At 47.8% G+C, this 21,091-nt stretch overlaps 1 protein-coding gene across 1 annotated transcript; it reads right to left on the bottom strand.

Annotated features, from left to right (window-relative positions):
* Positions 1 to 5,428: 5,428 nt before the first annotated feature.
* On the bottom strand, positions 5,429 to 11,927 carry C1QTNF6 (C1q and TNF related 6). The gene is made up of 3 exons (XM_060245504.1): positions 11,755 to 11,927; positions 7,670 to 7,919; positions 5,429 to 6,613 (listed from the first exon to the last, which is right to left on the bottom strand). The coding sequence occupies exons 2-3, from the start codon at positions 7,911 to 7,913 to the stop codon at positions 6,066 to 6,068; spliced, it is 792 nt and encodes a 263-aa protein (XP_060101487.1). The 5' UTR covers positions 7,914 to 7,919; positions 11,755 to 11,927; the 3' UTR covers positions 5,429 to 6,065.
* Positions 11,928 to 21,091: the final 9,164 nt, after the last annotated feature.

The following is a 21,091-nucleotide window of genomic DNA, read 5'->3' as shown; positions in this document are numbered from 1 at the left end:
GCTGCCCTTTCAAGGACAACCTCTGCCAGAGCTATGGTTGACCCAAAGGCCATTCCAGCAGCTGCCAGTGGATGAGTGGGGAATCAAACCTGGTTCTCCCAGAAAAGAATCTGCACACTTAACCACTACATCAAACTGGCTCTCACTCATGTGTGGTCCCGCCCAGAGGTGATTTTTCCCTCTATGGGACATGTGCCTGACAGAATCTGGGATGAAATCTCCATCATCCTTCTACTGTTGTTACCATTCGTTTGGGTGGCATCAGAAACACTTGTCTCCATTTAGAAGGTAAACTCAGACCAGGTCAGAAATTCGCTGAATATTTAAATCCTGGAAAACCAATTCCTTTTTGACTTCCAGCTTTTTGGTGTTTTGTGAGCTGGTCACAAGTCTTCCTCCACATTTCCTACCAACTGTCTTTAAAACTTTGCTTTCTCACATCCCATTAGCACAATTTGTAAAAAAAAAAAACCTGCTTGGTTTTTTTTCTAATGATCTGCTTTTTCCAACTCTTGACCCAGCTGGACACTTAAACACAACACTGAAAAATACTACAACTCCTGGCTAGTCAGGAATAATAAGAAAGGCCCTGAAAGGGAAAATATACTATATCTTCCACTAGAGATTTGCAGCCTAATAAACTTTAACTACAGAACCCAGCTGTTGGTCAAGTTGCTGGTACTCCATCTTTCCAGTGCCTATCTAGTGACCCCTGCAGGAAGAAGGATGGTCATACAGAAGAGATTTGGCATAATGTTAGGGTCGGCTACAAGGGATGCTAGAGTTTGATGACTGAAACTCGATTCAGTCTGATGACTGAAACTCTAGTGCATCTTTTCCCACCCCTTCCAAGTCTTAAAAACTTGGCATTTCCTTTTTTTAAAAAACAAAACAAAAACAATTTGTATTATTCTGCAATATATTGTAATAATACTCATCTATTATTAAAAAATTAGTACCAATACATTACATTTTTCTCCTCCCTCCCCACCTTTTCGTAACCTCCAATGGTGCATTTTAATTAAAAAATAAAAGGTAATTTTATCAAATTAAGAATCTTCATAAAGTCTTATATCCAAAATATAATAAAAATAAGGAAAAAAAACATATACTATAATTATAATCCATCTTCAGTATGATCCTTTAGTCCTTATCATAAAAATAAAATTGAAGAGATAATATATTCCCATAGTCTCATTTTTTAACTATAATCCTTATCAAAATAAGTTGAAAAAAGATAAATTCACATAGTCTCATTTTTTAACTGTAATCCATTTGTGATTCCCCTTACGTTCAACTATTGTCAAAAATTGTCAGATATCCTTTAACTTTCCATTGTTTTTCAACATATTTTTGAAATTTTCCTCACTCATTTTTAAACTTCTCTAAATCATCTTCTTTTAAGATTCTTGTAAACTTGTCCATTTCAATGCATAACTTTTACAATCCAGTCCCACTGTTCTGGTATTTTGTCTTGCTTCCACATCTGCGCATATAATGTCCAAAAAACTTGGCATTTCCAATAGGGGAAACAGCCATCCATTGGAAAATTAACCCCCTTTTATCAACCCTAATCCAGATTGTCTTTCCCCCATGGCTGGTTGGAGGACGAGATTGAACAAGGGCAATTTCAGTCATGTGTAGTTTGACCTCCAATAACAGCAAAACCGGGGGGGGGGCGAGTTCAGAGGCAAATAGTCCCCACCACAACAATACAAATCCAAATTCTGTATCAAGGAAACCCAGATTCAACCCAGAACTCGATTGATTTGACATACATGTATGTCAAATGGCATGCAATTGATTTGACATACATGTATCTACTTTTGCAGTTGGTCTTTTAAAATCAGGCCTCGGATTCAGCAGGAGTTCACAGGAGCGCAGCTTCTGAACCTTTCTGAGGGTTCCCCCTCCTCCTCCCCACCTTGTCCATTGAATAGTAGGTGCAGCTGCATAACTATTCCTGGAAGAGCTCCACCACCTATTTTTCTACAGTGACCCGTTTAAAATTATGATGTGGAAGAAATGACCAAGGTATCATTGTCTCCAAAGAGAATGAGCACTGTTCAGGGTGCAGAAGCTTCAGGTGGTGACAGCCCTAACTTCCCTCCTGGTGTTTCTAACTATGGGTATCTCAAGCTGAGCAAACCTCTGCTTGCAGAATTCTTGTTCTCTGCTTTTGACCCTGCAAAGCTATGAGTTGGGATTGACAGCCCTGGGATAGCTAGCCCATTGTGCCACACACTGGGACTTTTGACGGGGTTCAGAAGGGTATGAGAGGCACTTGTGAACCTCACAGCACATAGATAAGGATGCTGGTACTATCAACCTGATCCCTTTTCTGGCCTTCCTTGGCAACCTGTCCCAGAGGAAGAGGTTTGTACCGGCTCCATAGTCCATGCAACTAGCCATTCTATATCCAAGTTGGGGGAAAGGAGATCTTGACTCTTCTCATATATATTGATTTAGAAAATCTTTTGCCAGCTATTCAGGAAGCCTGCCCAAGGCAGCCTACCAAATAAAACACAACACAAAACATTTGAAGTTATTAATTAAAATCTAGAACAGAAAAACCCAACTCCATACTTCCAATTTAATACTGAAGCATTTAATCAGGAACTCTACAAGTTCTCAGGAGGAGAGGTTTATGGCAATTCCCTCTATCTCCTGACCTCTGGAAATTCTATCAAGTGCATGTCTAGCTTCTGGACTTCCAGCATCTTGATGCTTACAGCCTGATCTTATGTATGTTTACTCAGGAAAGAGGAGAAAGGTGTTTATTCCATGCGACTGTCTGTATTATTGATCTCTACTTTGTCCTTCCTCCAAGGAAAAGCACTTTGGCTTTACAACAACACTGCGAGGGATTGAACATACAAAGCTGGGATAGCTGATCTGGGATAGGTCAGTACTGAATGGCAACTACAATCCAAGGCTTCAGGCAGAGAAAAATTTCTCTTAACGCCTGCCCCTGGAGATGCTTTAATTGGAAATATCAGGCTTTGAACTTGGAATCTGCTACATGAGCCACTGAACTCCACATCCATGTGAGTATTAGAACCCCAGGCTTTCTCCACTGACATCAAGCACTTCAGCCAGTGCTTCCCTTCTCCTTTTGCATAGATGAAAGATACAGTTCTTAAAGAGTCAAATTCTGCACTGGATAAGTAGTCACCATGTGACATATCACTGTTATAACAAAGTGGTAGGAAGGAAAGTAATAAAGGAAGAAAACCCATTTCAAAGTGCAATTAAGAAGTTTTAATATTTAGAAAATATGAATATATATATATATACATAAGTTCTCATTAGCTAGTTTTGTTTTTCTGTAAAGCACCATAAATCCCACAATCAATTGTGTCCTTATGTAATCCCACCCCCCATAAGCACCAATTATTCCCCAGTAACCTGGCTTAGCCCCAAAGGAGCTTCGGCAGCACCAAGTATCAGAAGCCTCATTTAGCACCAAAAAACAAGCCAATAACCCAACCAAAAACACACACACACTTCCTGGTGCTTTCTTGATATCCCTTGCTAAGAAGGTGTTTCTCAGCAGAAGCATTTGAGAGCTTTGCCGAAACAGGAAAGCAGGCAAAGGCTCAAAGAGTTCAGAGCTCAGGTCTGGAAGTTATTCAGTGCTAGAAATTCCTGTTGTTCCCTAGAGAGACACAGGGACGCCACACATTGTAAATATACAACATCTGGTTTTCCAGCCTGTGCCTTGCAGGAAGAATTCAGTCAGTCCCAAACTTTGCTGTCTGAATCAGCAAAAGGCTTTTTTGGGGCTCCCCCTCTACGTAGCCTTGCTCTGCAGGGCTCCTGAGCTGCTCCAGTTAAAATGCCTGTGCTGTGTTGCCTCCAAAACTTATCCAGGGACAGCTTCGGCTACGGCAAAGTAATGGTGGTGGATCTTTTTCTGCCTGTTGTCTTAAGAGATTTGCAGTGCAATCCTAAGCTTAGTTAGGCTATTGCCCACAATGGACTTGCAAAGAATGTAACTGTTCAGGATTGGACTGTTTTCCCCATGAGAGAGGATGTTTGCCACTCATGCACAGGAGTTGCTTTTAAACAGAGTGCCATTAACAAACCAATTCTCAGGATCCATGTAGCACATTTAAGAATCTTTACAAAAACTCTCTCAGTAATCCTGACAACCCTCTGAGGTAGGTCAGCATTATTACCCCCATTTTGTAGATGGGGCAGGGGGAGGCCACGGGTAAGACTCACCAGTAGTATGTTACCTTCATACCCTCTGAAGTGACTTTGGCTCACTGTGCTGTTTGGACAAGGAAAGGACCCTGGCTCATTACTGTGTGGACAAGAATAGCGTTTTGGTGGCATTGCACTAGATGGCTAGATAGATATGTCATCTACCCGCTTCATCCCTATTTCCTGTCTGGATTCTAAGGAGCTACACAGTATGTACTTGAATGTCCTTTGCATCCTGGGAATGAATACAAGAACCCTGCTATCATCCCTCCCCCCATATTAATTTATTCCATGTGTTTGATCAAGACAAAACTGACAATTTCCAATAGTCGAATGGAACTAAAAAGTTCCATTTGACTACTGGAAAATTTAGTCTAGGATTTAACCCCACCTCAAGACAAAAATGAAGTGAGGTCATGGGAAAACTGTGGCTAGATTTTTTTTTGTTCATGGTTTCTCCCGGTTGAGCTTTGTGGTGTGTATATCAAGACTAGGCTTTAGATTTTCAAAATGGTATGGAGAAAAGGGTTAAGCCCTCCCTTTTCCAGCACTGTAATGCTAAACAGATCCGCCTCTCCAGGGGAGGCTGCTTTTGAAAAATCATACACACCAGAGATCCAGTAACAGATCATCTGCTCTCTTGTCTAGTTTGGTGCTAAATAGAATGGCTGGATGGGAAGGGTTTGCACTGTTCGGCACATTCCTGGAATGTGACCTGTTTCTTTTTGGGAGGCCAAGACCAAATCAAAGCTAGATCAGTACAGAGCCATGGCCTGTCTCCACATGTGCAAATGATCCCATATTCCCATGCTGAGCAGAGGCTGATCCACATGATTGTATCACTCCTTTGCTTACACTTCCCTGTATTTCTGGCACAAATTTTGAACTGAAATTAGAACTAATCAGCTACCAAGTTCCTCAAACACAGGTTGCAATCCAGCTCCCAGTGACACAAGATGGTGTACCAAAGATTCCATGCACAGTGTGCATGTTGGATTCCAGCCTTAAAGTCAACAGTTTTCAGAACCGTTCTAAATTTCAATCTAGCCAATTACAACAGAGCATGAAGCTGGTTTAGCAGCTAAACAGGATGAAGTTTAGGTCCCTTCTGGCTCCTTTTTATTCCTGTGATAATGCAAGTTGGGCAGATGGATTTTAAAAAGCATTTGCTATGCTAAAGAAAGCAAATTCTGATAATGACAAGTTTGCAGAACTTTAAATTGTTATTAGTTCATGGAGGATGGGCCTCTACCTACACAGAGGTTGGCGAACTCAACTTTTATTGGATTGGACAAGATGAGGCCTGCACGACTTGTGACCTGCCATGTATGGCAGCCCAGCAGGGTCTGAATAAAGTGGCTTTTGCTGCGAAAACAGATTATTGTCAAGCACCTTGCAGGCTGTTGAGCTATTATGTGGCTTCAAAATTTTATAAATATTTAACTTGCCTTAGACAGTCCAACTCAACAAGTAAAACTTTTCCCCCTTCGTGCCAACAAGAGTGCCACCGATTAGGAAATCACCACCAGAACACCTGTGTATTAACACTCAAGCAAAGGCAAAGCCTGAGATATAGCAGTTGAGAAGGATTTGGTTAACTTGGAAACTCCCACTGTCAACTTCAGAGTCTCCTCCAAAGTGAGCAGGGTTACAGAGGTCCGCAGGAAATTTTTCTTGAACTAATTACACCTTCCTGCCCAGAAAGGCAGCATCTGCTCTTTTCTCAGCACTGCATTCTCTAAAAAATGTCCCCCAAATGCTCAGATCCTTCCAGTTCTTCTGTGTGTGCTTCGCAGCAGTTGCAGGCAGTGAACAGAATGCACAGGAAGCAGAAGAAGTGCTTAGAAGGAAAGAAGTTACTCAAGGCTGGGCTTGATCAGGTAGCCACTAAAGGTGATGTAGATGTCCACGTTGTCGCTGTAGATGGCATTGTCACGCTCTCGCTTGTAGAGGCGCACCCAGACCTCGTCATTCTCCCGCAGCTCCAGCATCAGGCTCTGGCTCTGCATGATGCTGCGGTCGCTGGGCTGGGCATAGAGGATGACCTCTTCTTGGTCGTTCCTCATGACATGCATGTAGGTCTCCTTGAAATTCCAAGTGTGGACATTGAGGCTGAAAAAGTAGAGGCCAGCCACGTAGCAGTAGAATTTGCCCTTAAACATGTCAAAGTGGCTATAGAGATTCACAAAGACGGTGTCAAAGATCAAGGCCTGGTACCCCTCGCTGCTGTGGAGGGCCTTCTTACGGCCGACAGAGAAAGCGGCATACTGGTGCTTACAAGGATCCCCTGGGGCACCCATCTGTCCCTTGTTCCCCTTCGGGCCCTGAGCTCCCCGTTCACCAGGGGGTCCTTCTTTGCCCCATTTCCCAGGAATCCCAGGCTCTCCTTGATCTCCTTTGTCTCCTATGAAAAGAGAGAGAGAGAGAGAGGAAAAACAAGGGACTGTGGGCAGAATCTCGAGATAACAACAGCTTGTGGGTGGCTTGGAACCCCTGCCCCCCAGTGTGCTTCCTTGCATAAGCAGCTTGCTTGGCAGCCATGATAAAAGGCAGCTGCAGCCACCAGCAGTGTGTTGGGAGGGGGGAGCAAAAGGCAAGGCAGGGCTTTGGATGCAGTGTTTCCAGACTGAAGGATTTCTGCCCACGGAACATGCCTTTCTTGCCTCCCGCATTACTGTTGTCTCTCAAAAGACTCCCCCAAATGCTGCTCCTGGGGGCACTGGGGACCTCAAGGAACAGCATTCCGGGGAATACTTTGTGTTGCAGCAGAAGAGGAGAGGCAAGAAAGTCCCACTCTCTGGAGCAGAAACCTTTCATCTAAAGAAAGAGTCCCACTGGATCCAAGCCAGGGGCAAGAGGCAGCAGCCACAGCGACTTTAGCCCAGATTAAATACTTGAATCATTGAGAAGGAGAAGCACAAACAGAACAGAGAAAGCACAAGGAAGGAGAAAACCACAAAGAGAGGAAGCAGCACCCAATGAAAGTGTAACAAGAGTGGTCCAATTGTGGCTTTTGTGCAACAAGTTATTCGTCAATAGGCCCACAAGCTTGGTAGCTCTTACATCGCTAGGCACCTTTTCTCTCTCCCCCCATGACAGGCCATGTTTCTCTCCTTATGCATATCTACCCCCACACTGGGGTATGGTGTGGAGACGGGCAGGCAAGGATAAATGGTATAACTGAGAGCCAGTTTGGTGTAGTGGTTAAGTGTGTGGACTAATCTGGGAGAACCGGGTTTGATTCCCCACTCCTCCACCTGTAGCTGCTGGACTGACCTTGGATCAGTCATAATTCTCTCAGAGCTGTTCCACTCAAGAGCACTCTCTCAGACCCACCTACCTCACAGGGTGTCTGTTGTGGGAAGGGGAAGGGAAAAGAGGTTGTAAACTGCTCTGAGACTCCTTCGGGTAGTGAAGGGTGGTTTATAAATCCAATCTCTTCTTCTATATGTGCACTTACCTTTCAGAATGGTGAGGTTGATATACGGACGGACCTCTGGCACTATATAGGGAACTGAGCTAGGGCTGTTTGTACCAGAATTGGTCTCCGAGGAGCCTGGGGCATCCAGGGAGTCGCAGCAACGGCGGCAGCCACTCAGGGTGGTTGTAAACTGTGGGGGGCTAGCCTCATCCCTGGGAGCCCCAAACACCATCAGTGGGAACACAAGGAAAGCCAAATGGATTTGCCTTTGCATGGTTTCCATAGTGACCTGGAAGAGAGGAAAAGAAGAATAAAGGCATCAGTGATGGAGGTGAGGAGAAAAGGTTGGATGCTGGGCCATGAAGGTCTGTGGCTATCTTAGGCTGCATCCACATAGCGATGATTCCTCTCTGTGCATTCATTGCTGCTGTGAATATGGAGGCATTTACAGCAGAAAGCACAAGGATATTCTCTGTGCTTCCGTCAGTATCCTCTTCTGCCTGCCATCCCCTGCCCCCAAAGGGCTTTTTGCCAGCTTAAAAAAAATGACTGTAGCTATTACTTGTAGTGTTATGACAATATCGAAAGTACTTCTTTAAAAGGACTGGCTGGGGCAGTGTGTGTGTGGTGGGAATGGTGGGTATGAGGGGATTGTTTTGTTTTTGCTGTCAAGTGCAGCTGACTTATATGACCCCCACACAGTTTTCAAGGTAAGAGACATTCAGAGGTGGTTTGCCTTTGCCTGCCCCTGTGTTGCAGCCCTGGTACTGCTTGGTGGTCTCCCATCCAAACAGTAAACAAGGCCAACTCTGCTAAACTTTGGAGATAAGATCAGGCTAGCCTGGGCTATCCATGTCAGGGCAAGGGATACTGAGGGAAAACAGCCCTGGTGTTGTGGACAAACCTACTTTGACTATGATCTTTCTAGAAAAATTGTATCAAAGCAGGTTTGGCAAAAAACACAAAAAGGGGAAGAGAAACCTGGAAGGAGGATAATTCCACAATGGTATGGATGCGCCAAAGAACACAACACACTCGGGGGGGGGGGGGCAGGAATGGTCTGAGTGTTTGTGTGGAAGAAACCTTAGAAACCAAGAGAGTTAAATATGGGCAGAAAAAAGTGAGACAGAATTCTCTCTACGGAGATGGCTCCAATGGCAAGTTCATGCTTCAAAATGCCTTTAATTATAAAGAGCAACTCTGTTGGGATTTTCTGAGTGCAAGTAAAATGCCCATAGAATATGGACTTCTATTTCCAAAGATAGCAGTGGCATATTATTAATATTAGTCCTATGATTGTTGGGGAATAGTTACGATCTATTACTTTTTACAGAACCGAGACCAACCTTTTGCCACAACCTGCAACAGGGATCTTGTTTCTGACTTCTGTACCTTATATATTCATATATTTCATTTACATCTGAATCATAGAGCTAGAAGGGCCATCCAGGGTCATCTAGTCCAACCCCCTGCACAGTGCAGGAAATTCACAAATACCTCCCCACCCCATCCCCAGTGACCCGTTCCATGCCCAGAAGATGGCAAAAAACCTCCAGGATTCCTGGCCAAACTGGTCTGCCAGTCTAATCTCTTTGTATATACTCTTTCTCCTCCCTCCTTCTCTTTTTCCTCCTCAAAATATCACTGCAGAGCAGGTGGTATTAAGGGACAGCCCAAGATATTTTGATTTCTGAAAATCCAAATGACACCCTCCTCCAATACCAAGTAGATACTGGGCCCAATCCAGCAGCAAGTTCTATATCAATCCCATTAAAAATAATGGGAGCTGCACAAAGGAGCTGCTCTGATTAACTTGAAGAAATCATGAGTGGAAAGATTTCCAGAGGATTGTGGTCCTACAGAGATCATCTCCCTCAGTCTACAGTGATGACAAAAATCCATCATGTAAGAAGGTGGCCTCATTCATTAGGGGACTGTCCTCTGGTCGCAAACAGCTCAAGATAAGCATTCTGTAAGATCCTCTTCCTTGGGTGTGTGCCAGGTAAACAGAGTGACAGATATAAAATCACTTATTTCTTCCCCACCCACTTGTAGGAAACAGGTATAGAAGAAGATATTGGATTTATATCCCGCCCTCCACTCCGAAGAGTCTCAGAGCGGCTCACAATCTCCTTTACCTTCCTCCCCCACAACAGTCACCCTGTGAGGTGGGTGGGGCTGGAGAGGGCTCTCACAGCAGCTGCCCTTTCAAGGACAACCTCTGCCAGAGCTATGGCTGACCCAAGGCCATGCTAGCAGGTGCAAGTGGAGGAGTGGGGAATCAAACCCGGTTCTCCCAAATAAGAGTCCGCACACTTAACCACTACACCAAACCGGCTCTCCAGTAGTTATAGTAACTTCTGCCTATAAAATGAGGTATATGTGAGACTGAATTCATCCCTGCTTTTGGAAGGTTATTACTGATACCCTCAACTATTTACATGGATATGGGGGGGGGGGGCATGCATAGTTCATCAGCACACATGGAACTCAGCAATGGTTGGATTACAGAATTAATTACAGAGATCAGTACCCCCGGAGAAAATGGATGCTTTTGGATAGTGGACTATGGCTCTGTACCCCACGGAGGTCTCTGTCCCCCCCAGGATCCATCCCCAGTTCTCCAGGGGCTTCCCAACCTGGATCTGGCAATCCTACCCTTTTGTCCCCTGCCAGAGGCCAGGGGGAACCTGGCAACTCTAGCAATGAGCATTAGCCCCCTGAACATTTTGAGTTGGGAAAATGGTACATGGGAAGGGTGCATGCTGTGGTCCCAATCTGAATCAGGGTATTCGTGAGCTTGGAAATCAGTTTCCTGTAGGGAAATCACAGCTGATGTAAGTAAGACTGGGGAGCCCAGACAACCACCAGGGAACACCATGATGTGTAGAGGGTTAAGGCCTAGCTGGATGATACTAGGAGATCTGTGATGAAATCCACTCCAGTGTATGTCAAGTTGAAGAGCAGCCACTGTATGAGGAGAAAGGAGCCATAATCCATTCACTTCTATACAATTTTGCCAATTGAAAATGATAATCTGCCCTAATCTCTATGTGGGGGCGGGGGGAGGCCTGTCTTTTAAAAATGCTCTGGAAAACTCCACTGCCTTGTCCAGTTAGGCTCTAAATTCATTCAGCAGATAGTCACAGTGGATGACCCAACTGAGTAAATAGCATCAGGGCATATACCTTCAAGACACTTTTGAAATGGCTACTTTCAGAAAAACCTATAGACCTTTTTGGAAGAAACCTGCACCAGTATTAGACTGCCAGCTCCAATGTTCAAATAAATGCACTTTTGAGGAAGCACTGGTCCTTCACTAACATTCAACCATTAGCAGTTAAATCTCTGAAATAAGAATGCTGAACAGAACTTCCACTGTGTAGGCTGACAGCAGAATCCTAAACAGTTACATCCTTCTAAACCCATCAACTCCCCTGTTTTTGGAGAGCTGTGCTTCTGTTTAGGATTGCACTGTTAATATCCAACATTTTTATTCCAAAGAAGTGAAATTTAGCAATCCAAGCCATGTGGCTTGAAGGCACAGCCCCAAAACCAGATGCTTGTTTTATGTTCAGTATAATGGGACAATAATCATCGGAAGGGGGGAAAAAATCTTACATGACCAAACCCATCATTCACAGGAAAAGTCTCATTGTTTGAGCGATCAAATCATTAAACTCCACGTTGCAGGGTCTCCCCCTCCCCCCATTCTGAATGGGGAAGGGGACCATCTTTTAGCAATCAGCACACGTACCTACCTCCGGGCACCTTCTGCGAGTTCTCTAACGGCGGCTAACTGCTGCCCTGGGGTGAAGCGGCAACCTTCCGTCTGACAGCAAAATCCCCTGCAATGTATCTCCCCCCCCAACCCCCCCCCCCCCTTGGAAGTCTGCAGAGGGCTTTGAAAGCAAAATCTGCAAACTTTGCAGAAAGTGGAGGAGGAGAAAGGAGCCGGGAAGGCCATGTGCGTTTGATTAATGACGCCTTGGCTGGAGCTTGGAGGCTTCACGACGCAAGGCGCTCCAGTGGGGGCTGCAACAGAAGCGGTGAGGGGGGCCACTCAGGCCGAGGCCCCTCGGTCCCCTCCCCACCCCCTGAGCCATGCGGCCCGTCGGGCTCACCCGAGAGGAGATGCGCCTCTTTCCAGCCCTTTCAGGATCTTTTGCAGCTCTTCTGCTGGCTGGTCAAGCCCTTCGGCACACTGGATAACCTCTGCTAGCCAAGCCAGCCTGAAGTCCCATTGCGTTAATAGCTTGCTGTTGGCAAAGACGCCTCAAACCGCCGGCTTTGGTGCCGAGCCTCTCCCCTCCCTCGTTTTCCTTCCTCCCGTCCCCTTTCTGTGTTTGGGATCTGCAGGGAGTGTAGGGTTTCTCCCGCGTTAACTCTTTCCTCCGCAATGGAAAACTCTGCCTGGATTTCAAAGGCCCGCGATTCCGAATCCCTTTGCCTCGTTCAAGGCCCCACCTCTCCCTCGCCCGCCCCGATCCCGTGCAAGCGCGCGGTCTTGTTCACACGTGCAGGAGAATGAGGTGGCCCAGGCTCGTGCAGCGGTGGTATAGACCGCACCGCTTAAGTTGCAAGTGGAGGGATGCATGCGCAAAACTCCCTGCACACAGAAAACCAGCACACCAAACAAAGAAAGGAGGATGGAATGTTTCCTCTAACTGCAAATATTTGGTATGCGTGGCATTCTTTTATGCGAAGGAACAGTAAAATCTGGAATCGGGTACTTGCACTCTAGCATCAGGTTTCTGCCGCTGTGTCCCCCACCTTATGCTCCTGCTTGTGCGATCCAAGATTTCCAAGCTATAAGGTGTGGCCTTCAGGTCCTCTGTCTTGAAAGCCATTTCCACTGTGGAGAGCGTTGTGTGGAGGCCTAGATCCCGAATCAGTAACCAGAGGGCCAATTTCGTGCCATGCCTAGGAATACATCTCCACTATAGTAGGGAAAGTGTTTTCTATAAACACTTTCAAGGCCCCACCTCTCCCTCGCCAGCCCCAATCCTGTGCAAGCGCGCGATCTTGTTCACACATTCACAAGAGAATGAGGTGGCCTGGAAGTGTTTTCTATAAACACTTTTGAATGCCTGTTTCAGGTGCACAAGCATTTTGTACAGGAGGCTGAAGGTGGCTCCCAGTTCTTTTCCATTTCCTAGTTCCTAGCGAAGAGTCAGACTCGACTGTGCAACTGAACAACAAGCTCCTTTGTGAATCCAGTCCTTTAAAAGCACTGCACCTCAAAATAAGGTTTGAACCACTACATGATGTCATGCTCCCCTACATTCAGGGGACTCTGCCTTCCAAGTGGGCCTCTGCTGTCTACTGTCTAAAGCCCAGGTCTCCTGGCTATTCCAAAGTGGGATGTCCCCAGGACAAAGGCAAATGCAGGCACTGGTGGAAGCTGTACCCCAAAACAATCTTTGGACCACTCTGAGTCATATATCAGCAGACGCCACAGACTTGCTGACAACCCACATGGAAGCCCTTGGTGCCAGAACCAATGTTTGGACTGGGCACCAGTGCATGACTTTTTAAAGAGGAAAGTCTCCAGAGTGTGGGGATGTGTGATTTAGGGTGGTCCAGAGACGGGGTTGCAAACCCCCAGATCTCAACAGGGGTTCCCCTGCTTTTGGGGGCTTCAATTCGCCACACCCAGCTGGCTGGTGGGGGAAACCCCACCCCCCAATAGGGACGTTGCTGTGAGATGTCCCCAACATGATGACATCACTTCCAAGTGACATCATTGCATTGGGGATGTCCACCCATCCTTGGAACACCCCCAAATCCCCCCTGCCGTGATATCAAAGGCACCTGGCAACACTATCTGAGACTGTTTTGGGGTACAGCTTCCTTTCCAATTTGTGCATGTACATTTGTCTTGGGGTACCCCTCTTTGAAGAGCCCTGTGACGCAGAGTGGTAAAGCTGCAGTACTGCAGTCGGAGCCCTCTGCTCACGACCTGAGTTCAATCCCAGCTGGTTCAAATAGCTGGCTCCAGGTTGACTCAGCCTTCCATCCTTCCGAGTTTGGTAAAATGAGCACCCAGCTTGCTGGGGGCGGGGGGGAGTGTAGATGACTGGGGAAGGCAATGGCAAACCACCTCATAAAAAGTCTGCCATAAAAACATTGTGAAAGCAACATCACCCCAGAGATGAAAATGACTGGTGCTTGCATAGGGGACTACCTTTAACTTTACCCCACTTTGGAGCAGTTAGCACTAGACCTGGACTTTGGATCAAGAAGCAGCATACATCTTGGAGTGCAGGATCCCCTGAATGTGGGGATGCATGATAGTGGGTGGTCCAAACCTTATTTTGGGGTACAGATCTTGCGGAAAACTTTTAAAATTGTCTTCAGTATTTCTGGTTGCATTCACAAATAAGGAACTAGGAAATTCAAGTAGGGATCTGCAAACCAACTTCAGCTTTGTAGTTTGTACATCCTCCCCTCCTTCTCACAATGAATAAAAAGTACAAAACACTCATGTTGTCCAGCTTTTCTTCTGAGCTTACCTTCAGTGGTGACCAAGATACACACACATGGTCTCCCAGACACATTCTACAATATGGTGCCAGTCACCTCTTTGCATTTCCTGTTAAAGAGCTTAACAGCATTCTCATGTACAGCATGTGTGCTCATATTAGGGTGGAAATAAAGTCACACATACCAGTGTCACGCTTGAAGTACATGTCTGCAAAGCTTGCATGCATTCGTTTTTCTGGCTTTGCACCTTTCAATTCAACAGTGGGTGAAATTCTGGCTGGTTAGAAACAGTAGTTGAAGACTTCCCTGGTTTCTTCTCTTACCCTCTCACTCCTGGCTAAGACACAGGGAAGTGCAGGGCTAATATGAATCAATTATGCCTCATGCTGAGGACAGAACAGCAGCATCAGCAAGTTTACTGTATCTCTTCTGTTATTTGAGAAAAAGCTAGAGAAGGCCTAACACGAGATTCTGGAGCGGACAAACTGTTTCCATTTGTTTAGATTGGGGAGTGAGGGGTGACCAGTGCCAAACACTGGTTTACTTCCCACAGCTTGGCAGGCAAGCGGAGCGCAGAGAAGCAAACGGAATGTCTGGGGAAATAAGCTACGGAAATGTGGAAGGGAGGAGAGAAAAGAAAGCAGTGGTGTTGATTTTAATGCTCTCTTGAAAGCCAACAGTGGATGAAGACATGGAGTGAATTTCCCTTGCATCCCTGAAGGCAGTGAAATGTGAAACTGAAAACAAAACCAAGACGTTCTCAAGAGTAATCCCAGATTTGCTACCAGTCTTCTTGCAATTCAGGAAGAATGCTTCATGTCTGTGATGCTGAAAATGCTCTGTAAGGGATCCCTCAGTGCTTCTTGGGGGCCGTGGGGGGTAATAATCCCTCTTCCTGTCTGGCTGCTTGTTGCATTCAAAGAGGATTCCCTTCACATGCATACAACCAGATCTAAAGCTTTGCTGCTAGGTTTCTTCATGAGTGTCAGTAGCAGCTCCAGGTTGGGAAATATCTGGAGATTTTTGGGGTGGAGCCTGAGGAGGGTGGGGTTGAGGGAGAGATTTCAATGAGGAATCATGCCATTGAGTCCCCCTTCCAAAATATCCATTTTCTCCCAGTGAACTAATTTCTGTCACCTTGAGATAGGGTTGCCAGGTCCTACCTGGCTGCTGTTGGTGGGGGGGGGGGCTCCCTCGCATGCACATGTGCCTCCACTTTTGATCTCAGAAAAAATAGCATTAAAACATCCAGCAATAACGTAGTAGGTTCGTGTTTATAGCTGGACTTGGGATGGAGGTAAATGAAATTCTGTAGTTTGGGTATGTTATGGCAAATGAGTAGGGTTGCCAAGTCCAATTAAAGAAAAATCTGGGGACTTTGGGGGTGGAGCCAGGAGACATTGGGGGTGGAGCCAAGAACAAGGATGTGACAAGCATAATTGAACTCCAAGGGAGTTCTTGCCATCACATTTAAAGAGACAGCACACCTTTTAAAATGCCTTTCTTCCATAGGAAATAATTAAGGATAGGGGCACCATATTTTGGGGCTCATAGAATTGGACCCTCTGGTCCAATCGTTTTGAAACTTGGGGGGTATTTTGGGGAGAGGCACTAGATGCTATACTAAAAATTTGGTGCCTCTACCTAAAAAAATAGCCCCCCCAGAGCCCCCAATACCCACGGATCAATTTCCTATTATTCCCTATGGGAATCGTTCTCCATAGGGAATAATAGAGTGCCTAGTAGACATTTGCCTCCCCCCCCCGCTTTCTAAAGGGGGGGAGGGCCTCCAAACTAGGGAATCCCCTGCCCCCTCCCTCTCACACACACACACTTACCAGATCTTCCTCCGGACAACTCTACTTCCTGAGAAAATGAAAGCAAAAGAAAGGGAGGGGCCGTTCTCAAAAGCCCTTTCTGCTTCCTGCTTCCTGCCCAGCCTTAAAGGGGCAGACATCTTCCAAACAGCTCAGGAGCTCTACAACATGAAGCCTAAAGGTATGTTTCCCCCCCTCCACCCCCCACCCCCGCTTCCAGAGTTTTGAAGAGCGGGAGATGAGGCTGCGAACCCAGAAGTCTCCCACCAGAGCGGGACGTTTGGGAAGCCTACAAATGAGCATGCTTGAATATTCCATGGAAAGCACTTGATTCCCACATCCTATTTTCAGTTGCACAGATCACCCACTTGTGTGTACTGAAAACATGAAGCGGCCTTAATCAGACCATTTGGTCTGTCAAGGTCAGCATTGCCAGTTCAGACTGGCAGAGGCTCTCCAGGGTCTCAGGCAGAGACCTTCTAAATCACCTCTTAACAGATCCTTTTAACTGGAGACATCGAAGACTGAAGTTGGAACCCTCTGTGTGCCAAGCAGAGTCTGTTCTGCTGAGCCGCAGCCCCTCCTCCCCATTCATGCTTTTATGTAAATGTCCTTAAGCGATCTCTGTGCTGTCTTCTGCCTGACACAGGATTCAGCAAAGTTTACAGAAAGTCAATAAAAATGAAACTGTCAGAAGTAAAAATGTAATGTACTGAAGTCAGAGACGTTCAGATGGCAACATGCTTTATTAGCAAGTACATCACAAAGACCAGATGGCGGGTCCGGGTCCCCTGTTATATACATTTCCCGGAACAATCTTCTTCCTGGTCAGGTCCAATCCTGGCCAGTTAAATTTCCTGCCACTGATCGTCATAGGCGGGCTGCGTTCATCCCTTCCAGGCACTGCCCACAGGTGCGCTGTGCTGTACTTTCCGGGACAAATGCCAGACACAATACTCCTCCCCCACTAGTTCAAGATACATAAACCTTTTTCACACACAGCTTACCTCACAGTCACAATACTGTCCCCTCCGCAGCATCTGCCGGATTTCCCACCATCTGCGCCGGAGTTACAGGAAGTGCCGCGGCGTTTGCGTAGCAAACGTAAACTGGGTTTTAGCAGGTTACGTTTGCTATGCAAAAGCTGCGGCACTTCCTGTAACTTCGGCGCAGATGGTGGGAAATCTGACCAGATGCTGCGGAGGGAACAGGATTGTGACTGCGAGGTGAGCTGTGTGTGAAAACGGTCATAGTCTTTCAAATGAGCAGGTGGCTGTTGTTGTCTGAGCGACCACCGAGGTTCGATCTGGGGAGCTGGGGCTGCTGCCTGGGGTTCTGTAACCACTGGTTCCTCGCTTTGGACTGCGGTTGGCAGAGCATTGTCTCGATCCTGCGGAGGTATCTCCCCAGCGAGCTCGGCAGGGTTGCTTCTTGCGGCGGCCCCGTGCTCTCCCTGTTCTCCACTCCCCCTGGCCCTGCTGGTTCCTCCGGCAGGTTGTGGCAGCGGAGTTGGTCTATGTGTCTGCTGAGGAGCTGCCCCCCTTCCAACGAGACGTCATATCAGCGGGACCCAGTGATCCGCAGCACTGGAACTGGTATCCACTCAGGTCCGCTCACAAAGTTCTTGGCATAGACCCGATTCTCTGGAAAGAACCCCCTAGTGGCCTCCCTGGCTCGGGGGAGCTGCGGAGGTCTGGGGCTCGGTTGGGGTGTAACCTATCTAGCTGGGTGGTTAACCGCCAGCCCATGAGTAACTCGGCAGGGCTTATGCCTGTAGCCGGGTTGGGGTTGATCCTGTTCCCAAACAGGAAGGCGGACAGTCAGTGGTCCCAATCCCCTTGGACTATGCGTCCCAGGGCCTCCTTGGTTGTGCGAACCATGCGCTCCGCTTGGCCGTTAGTGGCCAGGTGAAAGGGAGTGGACCATATGTGGGGGATGAGGTACCTATTCAGGAATTCCTGGAACTCCCGGGAGGTAAATGCGGTGCCATTGTCCTTCACTACGGTGTCAGGGATTCCGTGGGTGCAAAAAACCCTCCATAAGGCTCTGACTGTGGTTGCGGTGGAGGTGGAAGCAACTGGGATGACCTCCAGCCACTTCGTGTAAGCATCCACCAAGATAAAGAATATTTGCCTCTGATATGGCCCCGCAAAGTCTAAGTGTAGCCAGGACCACGGCACCCGATTGGATTCCCAGCGAGAGTAATAGGCCACGGGGACCTCTCTCCTGTCTGGGAGTTGGTGGCCCAGGACAGTGCCCACTCTGTAAGGGGAAGCATCGCATGCTAAAATCATGGGGAGGAACTCATCAAAATGGTGGAGTACCTCATTTGAAACCAAGATGTCCTTGACTGCCTGAAAGGCCGCGATCTTTTCCCCAGACCCATGGGGTGCCCTTATCTAGGAGTCTGTGTAGGGGTTCGGCCAGGGCTGCTTTGTGGGGCAAGAATGAGTGGTAAACGTTCAGGAGCCCCCAAAAACTTTGTAGCTCCACCCTGCAAGTGGGGGCTGGGGCCTGTACTAACTGGAGAGCCAGTTTGGTGTAGTGGTTAAGTGTGCGGACTCTTATCTGGGAGAACCGGGTTTGATTCCCCACTCCTCCACTTGCACCTGCTAGCATGGCCTTGGGTCAGCCATAGCTCTGGCAGAGGTTGTCCTTGAAAGGGCAGCTGCTGTGAGAGCCCTCTCCAGCCCTGCCCACCTCACAGGGTGTCTGTTGTGGGAGAGGAAGGTAAAGGAGATTGTGAGCCACTCTGAGACTCTTCGGAGTGGAGGGCGGGATATAAATCCAATATCTTCTTCCTCTTCTTCTACTATTGCCCTGGTCTTGTCGGCCGTTGGGCGAATTCCTGTGGCATCCACCGCAAACCCCAGGAACTCCACACTTGGCACCCCAAGTGAGCACTTCTCCCACTTCACCTTGAGACCCTCATTCTTGAAACTGTGGAGAACCTCTCGAAGGCGGCGGCAGAACTCGTCGGGTGCTGCTATCAAAACGTCATCAAAAAGGGTTGTACTCTGGGAATCTCTTTAAGGAGAGAGTCCATTAAGCTTTGGAAAATTCCCGGAGCCATGCTGACCCCAAATTGTAGCCTCCGCACCTTGAAAGCACCCCAGTGCGTAATGACGATCTGAGCCTCAGCCGTTTGCTCATTCACCGGAAGTTGTTGGTATGCTTGGGCCAAATCCAACTTCCCGAAAATCTTGGAACCAGCCAGGGAGGTGAGGACATGGCTGACCACTGGGGCGGGGTATGGGTGGTCCTGTAGTGCTTTATTTATTGGGCATTTGTAGTCTGCACAGATGCACACATTCCCATTCGGTTTGACTGGGGTGACTATAGGGGTTTCCCAAGTGGCGTGGGAGACAGGCTCTAGCACCCCCTGGGCCACGAGGCGGTCCAGTTTGACTTCGATTTTTGGCTAAAGTGCAAAAACAGAACCTGTCGAGCCTTCAGCCTTAAGGGCCTAACCGTGGGGTCCAGCTGCAATGCAATAGGTGGCCCCTTGTACGTTCCCAGAGCCCCATCGAATACTTCCAGGAACACTTGGTTGAAATTGTGGGCCTGTATGTGGTCCGCCCCTACAATTTTGATACCCAGGGACTTAAACCAAGCCAATCCCAACAGGGTGGTGAGCCAGCACTTCACCACAAGTATGTCCAGGGCCCCTTTAAAATTTTTGAACTCCACCCTAATTCTGGCCCACCCCATGATCTGCACTGAATTATTTTGAAAGTCCCGCAATATGAACTCTGTGGGCCGCAGGGCCGTTTGGTTGTGGGGGCAGAGTTTACTAAGGGCCTCCTCCGAAATAATGGAGATGGACGATCCCGTGTCCAATTCCATCAGTCACGGACCCCCCTCGATCAAGACCTGACCTTTTACCTTGTTGGGGGTGTCCTGGGGCAAGTTCATTACCTGGATGCTGTCTGCGGCCATCGTGTGTGCGTCTGTCGAGTCGTAGTGTGCAGACTGGGGCCTCCTGTTGGGTCTGGCCCTGTAAGCTCGGGCAATGTGGCCCACTTTTCCTCAGCTTCTGCAGTCTGCGTTACAGTAGGGGCAGTCTCGGCGCTCGTGTGGGTCCCCACAGCTGGCGCACTTGGTGCTTGGCTTCTCCGCTGCCCGTGATCGGTTTGGTGTTTTTAGCCTGCTACATGGCTGGCGTCGAAGCTGATGTGCCTCTTCTTTGTCGGAGCCATCCGAGATCGAGGCAGTGGCGGCCTGGCTCGCAGAAGGCCTGGTGTGCGTCTGTTCAAAGGCGGTTGCCTGTCAGAGCGCTTTCACGAAGTCGATGTCTTTGTCCTCGTATGCTAGCAACTTTCGGCACATTTTCTCCTCCCGGATGCCAACTGCAAAACGGTCCAGCAGGATCTCTTCCAGGTCCCCCGTGAAATCACATCTCAGGGCTAATCCACAGAGCTCTGCAAGATACTCAGTGGCAAACTCAGCTTGTCTCTGCTGTCTCGTGTAGAACGTGTGCCTGTGTGTGAGACGGGATGGCTGTGGCACCATGTGGTTAGTCATCGCCTTGACCAGCTGGTTGTAGGTGGCCCTTGTGAGGGTGGTTGGTGCAATGAGTCGCTTTATCAGCTGGATGGTCTCCACCCTGCATGAACTCAGGAGAAGTACCTTCTTCTCTGCCGCTGCCTCCATTTTGTGCAGCTCTATGTAGTAGTTGATCTGGTCCACCCATAATTCCCATAAGTTGGGCCGGGTGACGTCAAATGCTGGTATGGTTTGTCTGGTAGCAGTAGCCATGACCTCGGCCGCAGAAGCACTAGAACTCGGATCGCAGGGCTGGTGGGTGGCTGGAGGCTGCTCCCTGCTCATCGCTATTCCATCCTCATCAACAGTGTAATGTACTGAAGTCAGAGATGTTCAGATGGCAACATGCTTTATTAGTGAGTACATCACAAAGACAACATGGCGAGGCCGGGTCCCCTGTTATATACATTTCCCAGAACAAGCTTCTTCCTGGTCAGGTCCAATCCTGGCCAGCTAAACTTCCCACCACTGATCATCATAGGCGGGCTGCGTTCGTCCCTTCCAGGCATCGCCCACAGGTGCACTGTGCTATACTTTCCGGGATGAACACCAGACACAACAAAAAACAAAACCCATCCAGAATCTCAGCAAACCGAAGGGTAGAAGATAAACC

This window comes from Heteronotia binoei, chromosome 8 (genome assembly GCF_032191835.1).
Source record: "Heteronotia binoei isolate CCM8104 ecotype False Entrance Well chromosome 8, APGP_CSIRO_Hbin_v1, whole genome shotgun sequence".
Lineage (NCBI taxonomy): Eukaryota > Metazoa > Chordata > Lepidosauria > Squamata > Gekkonidae > Heteronotia > Heteronotia binoei.
The sequence above is the reverse complement of the archived record's forward strand: the minus strand, read 5'-3'. Positions and strand labels throughout refer to the sequence as shown.

Excerpts from the sequence above, each read along its gene's own strand:
- C1QTNF6 (XM_060245504.1), bottom strand. The coding sequence starts at position 7,913 with ATGGAAACCATGCAAAGGCAAATCCATTTGGCTTTCCTTGTGTTCCCA. Across the intron at positions 6,614-7,669 it reads CAACCTCACCATTCTGAAAG|GAGACAAAGGAGATCAAGGA; the intron begins GTAAGTGCACAT and ends CTCTTTTCATAG.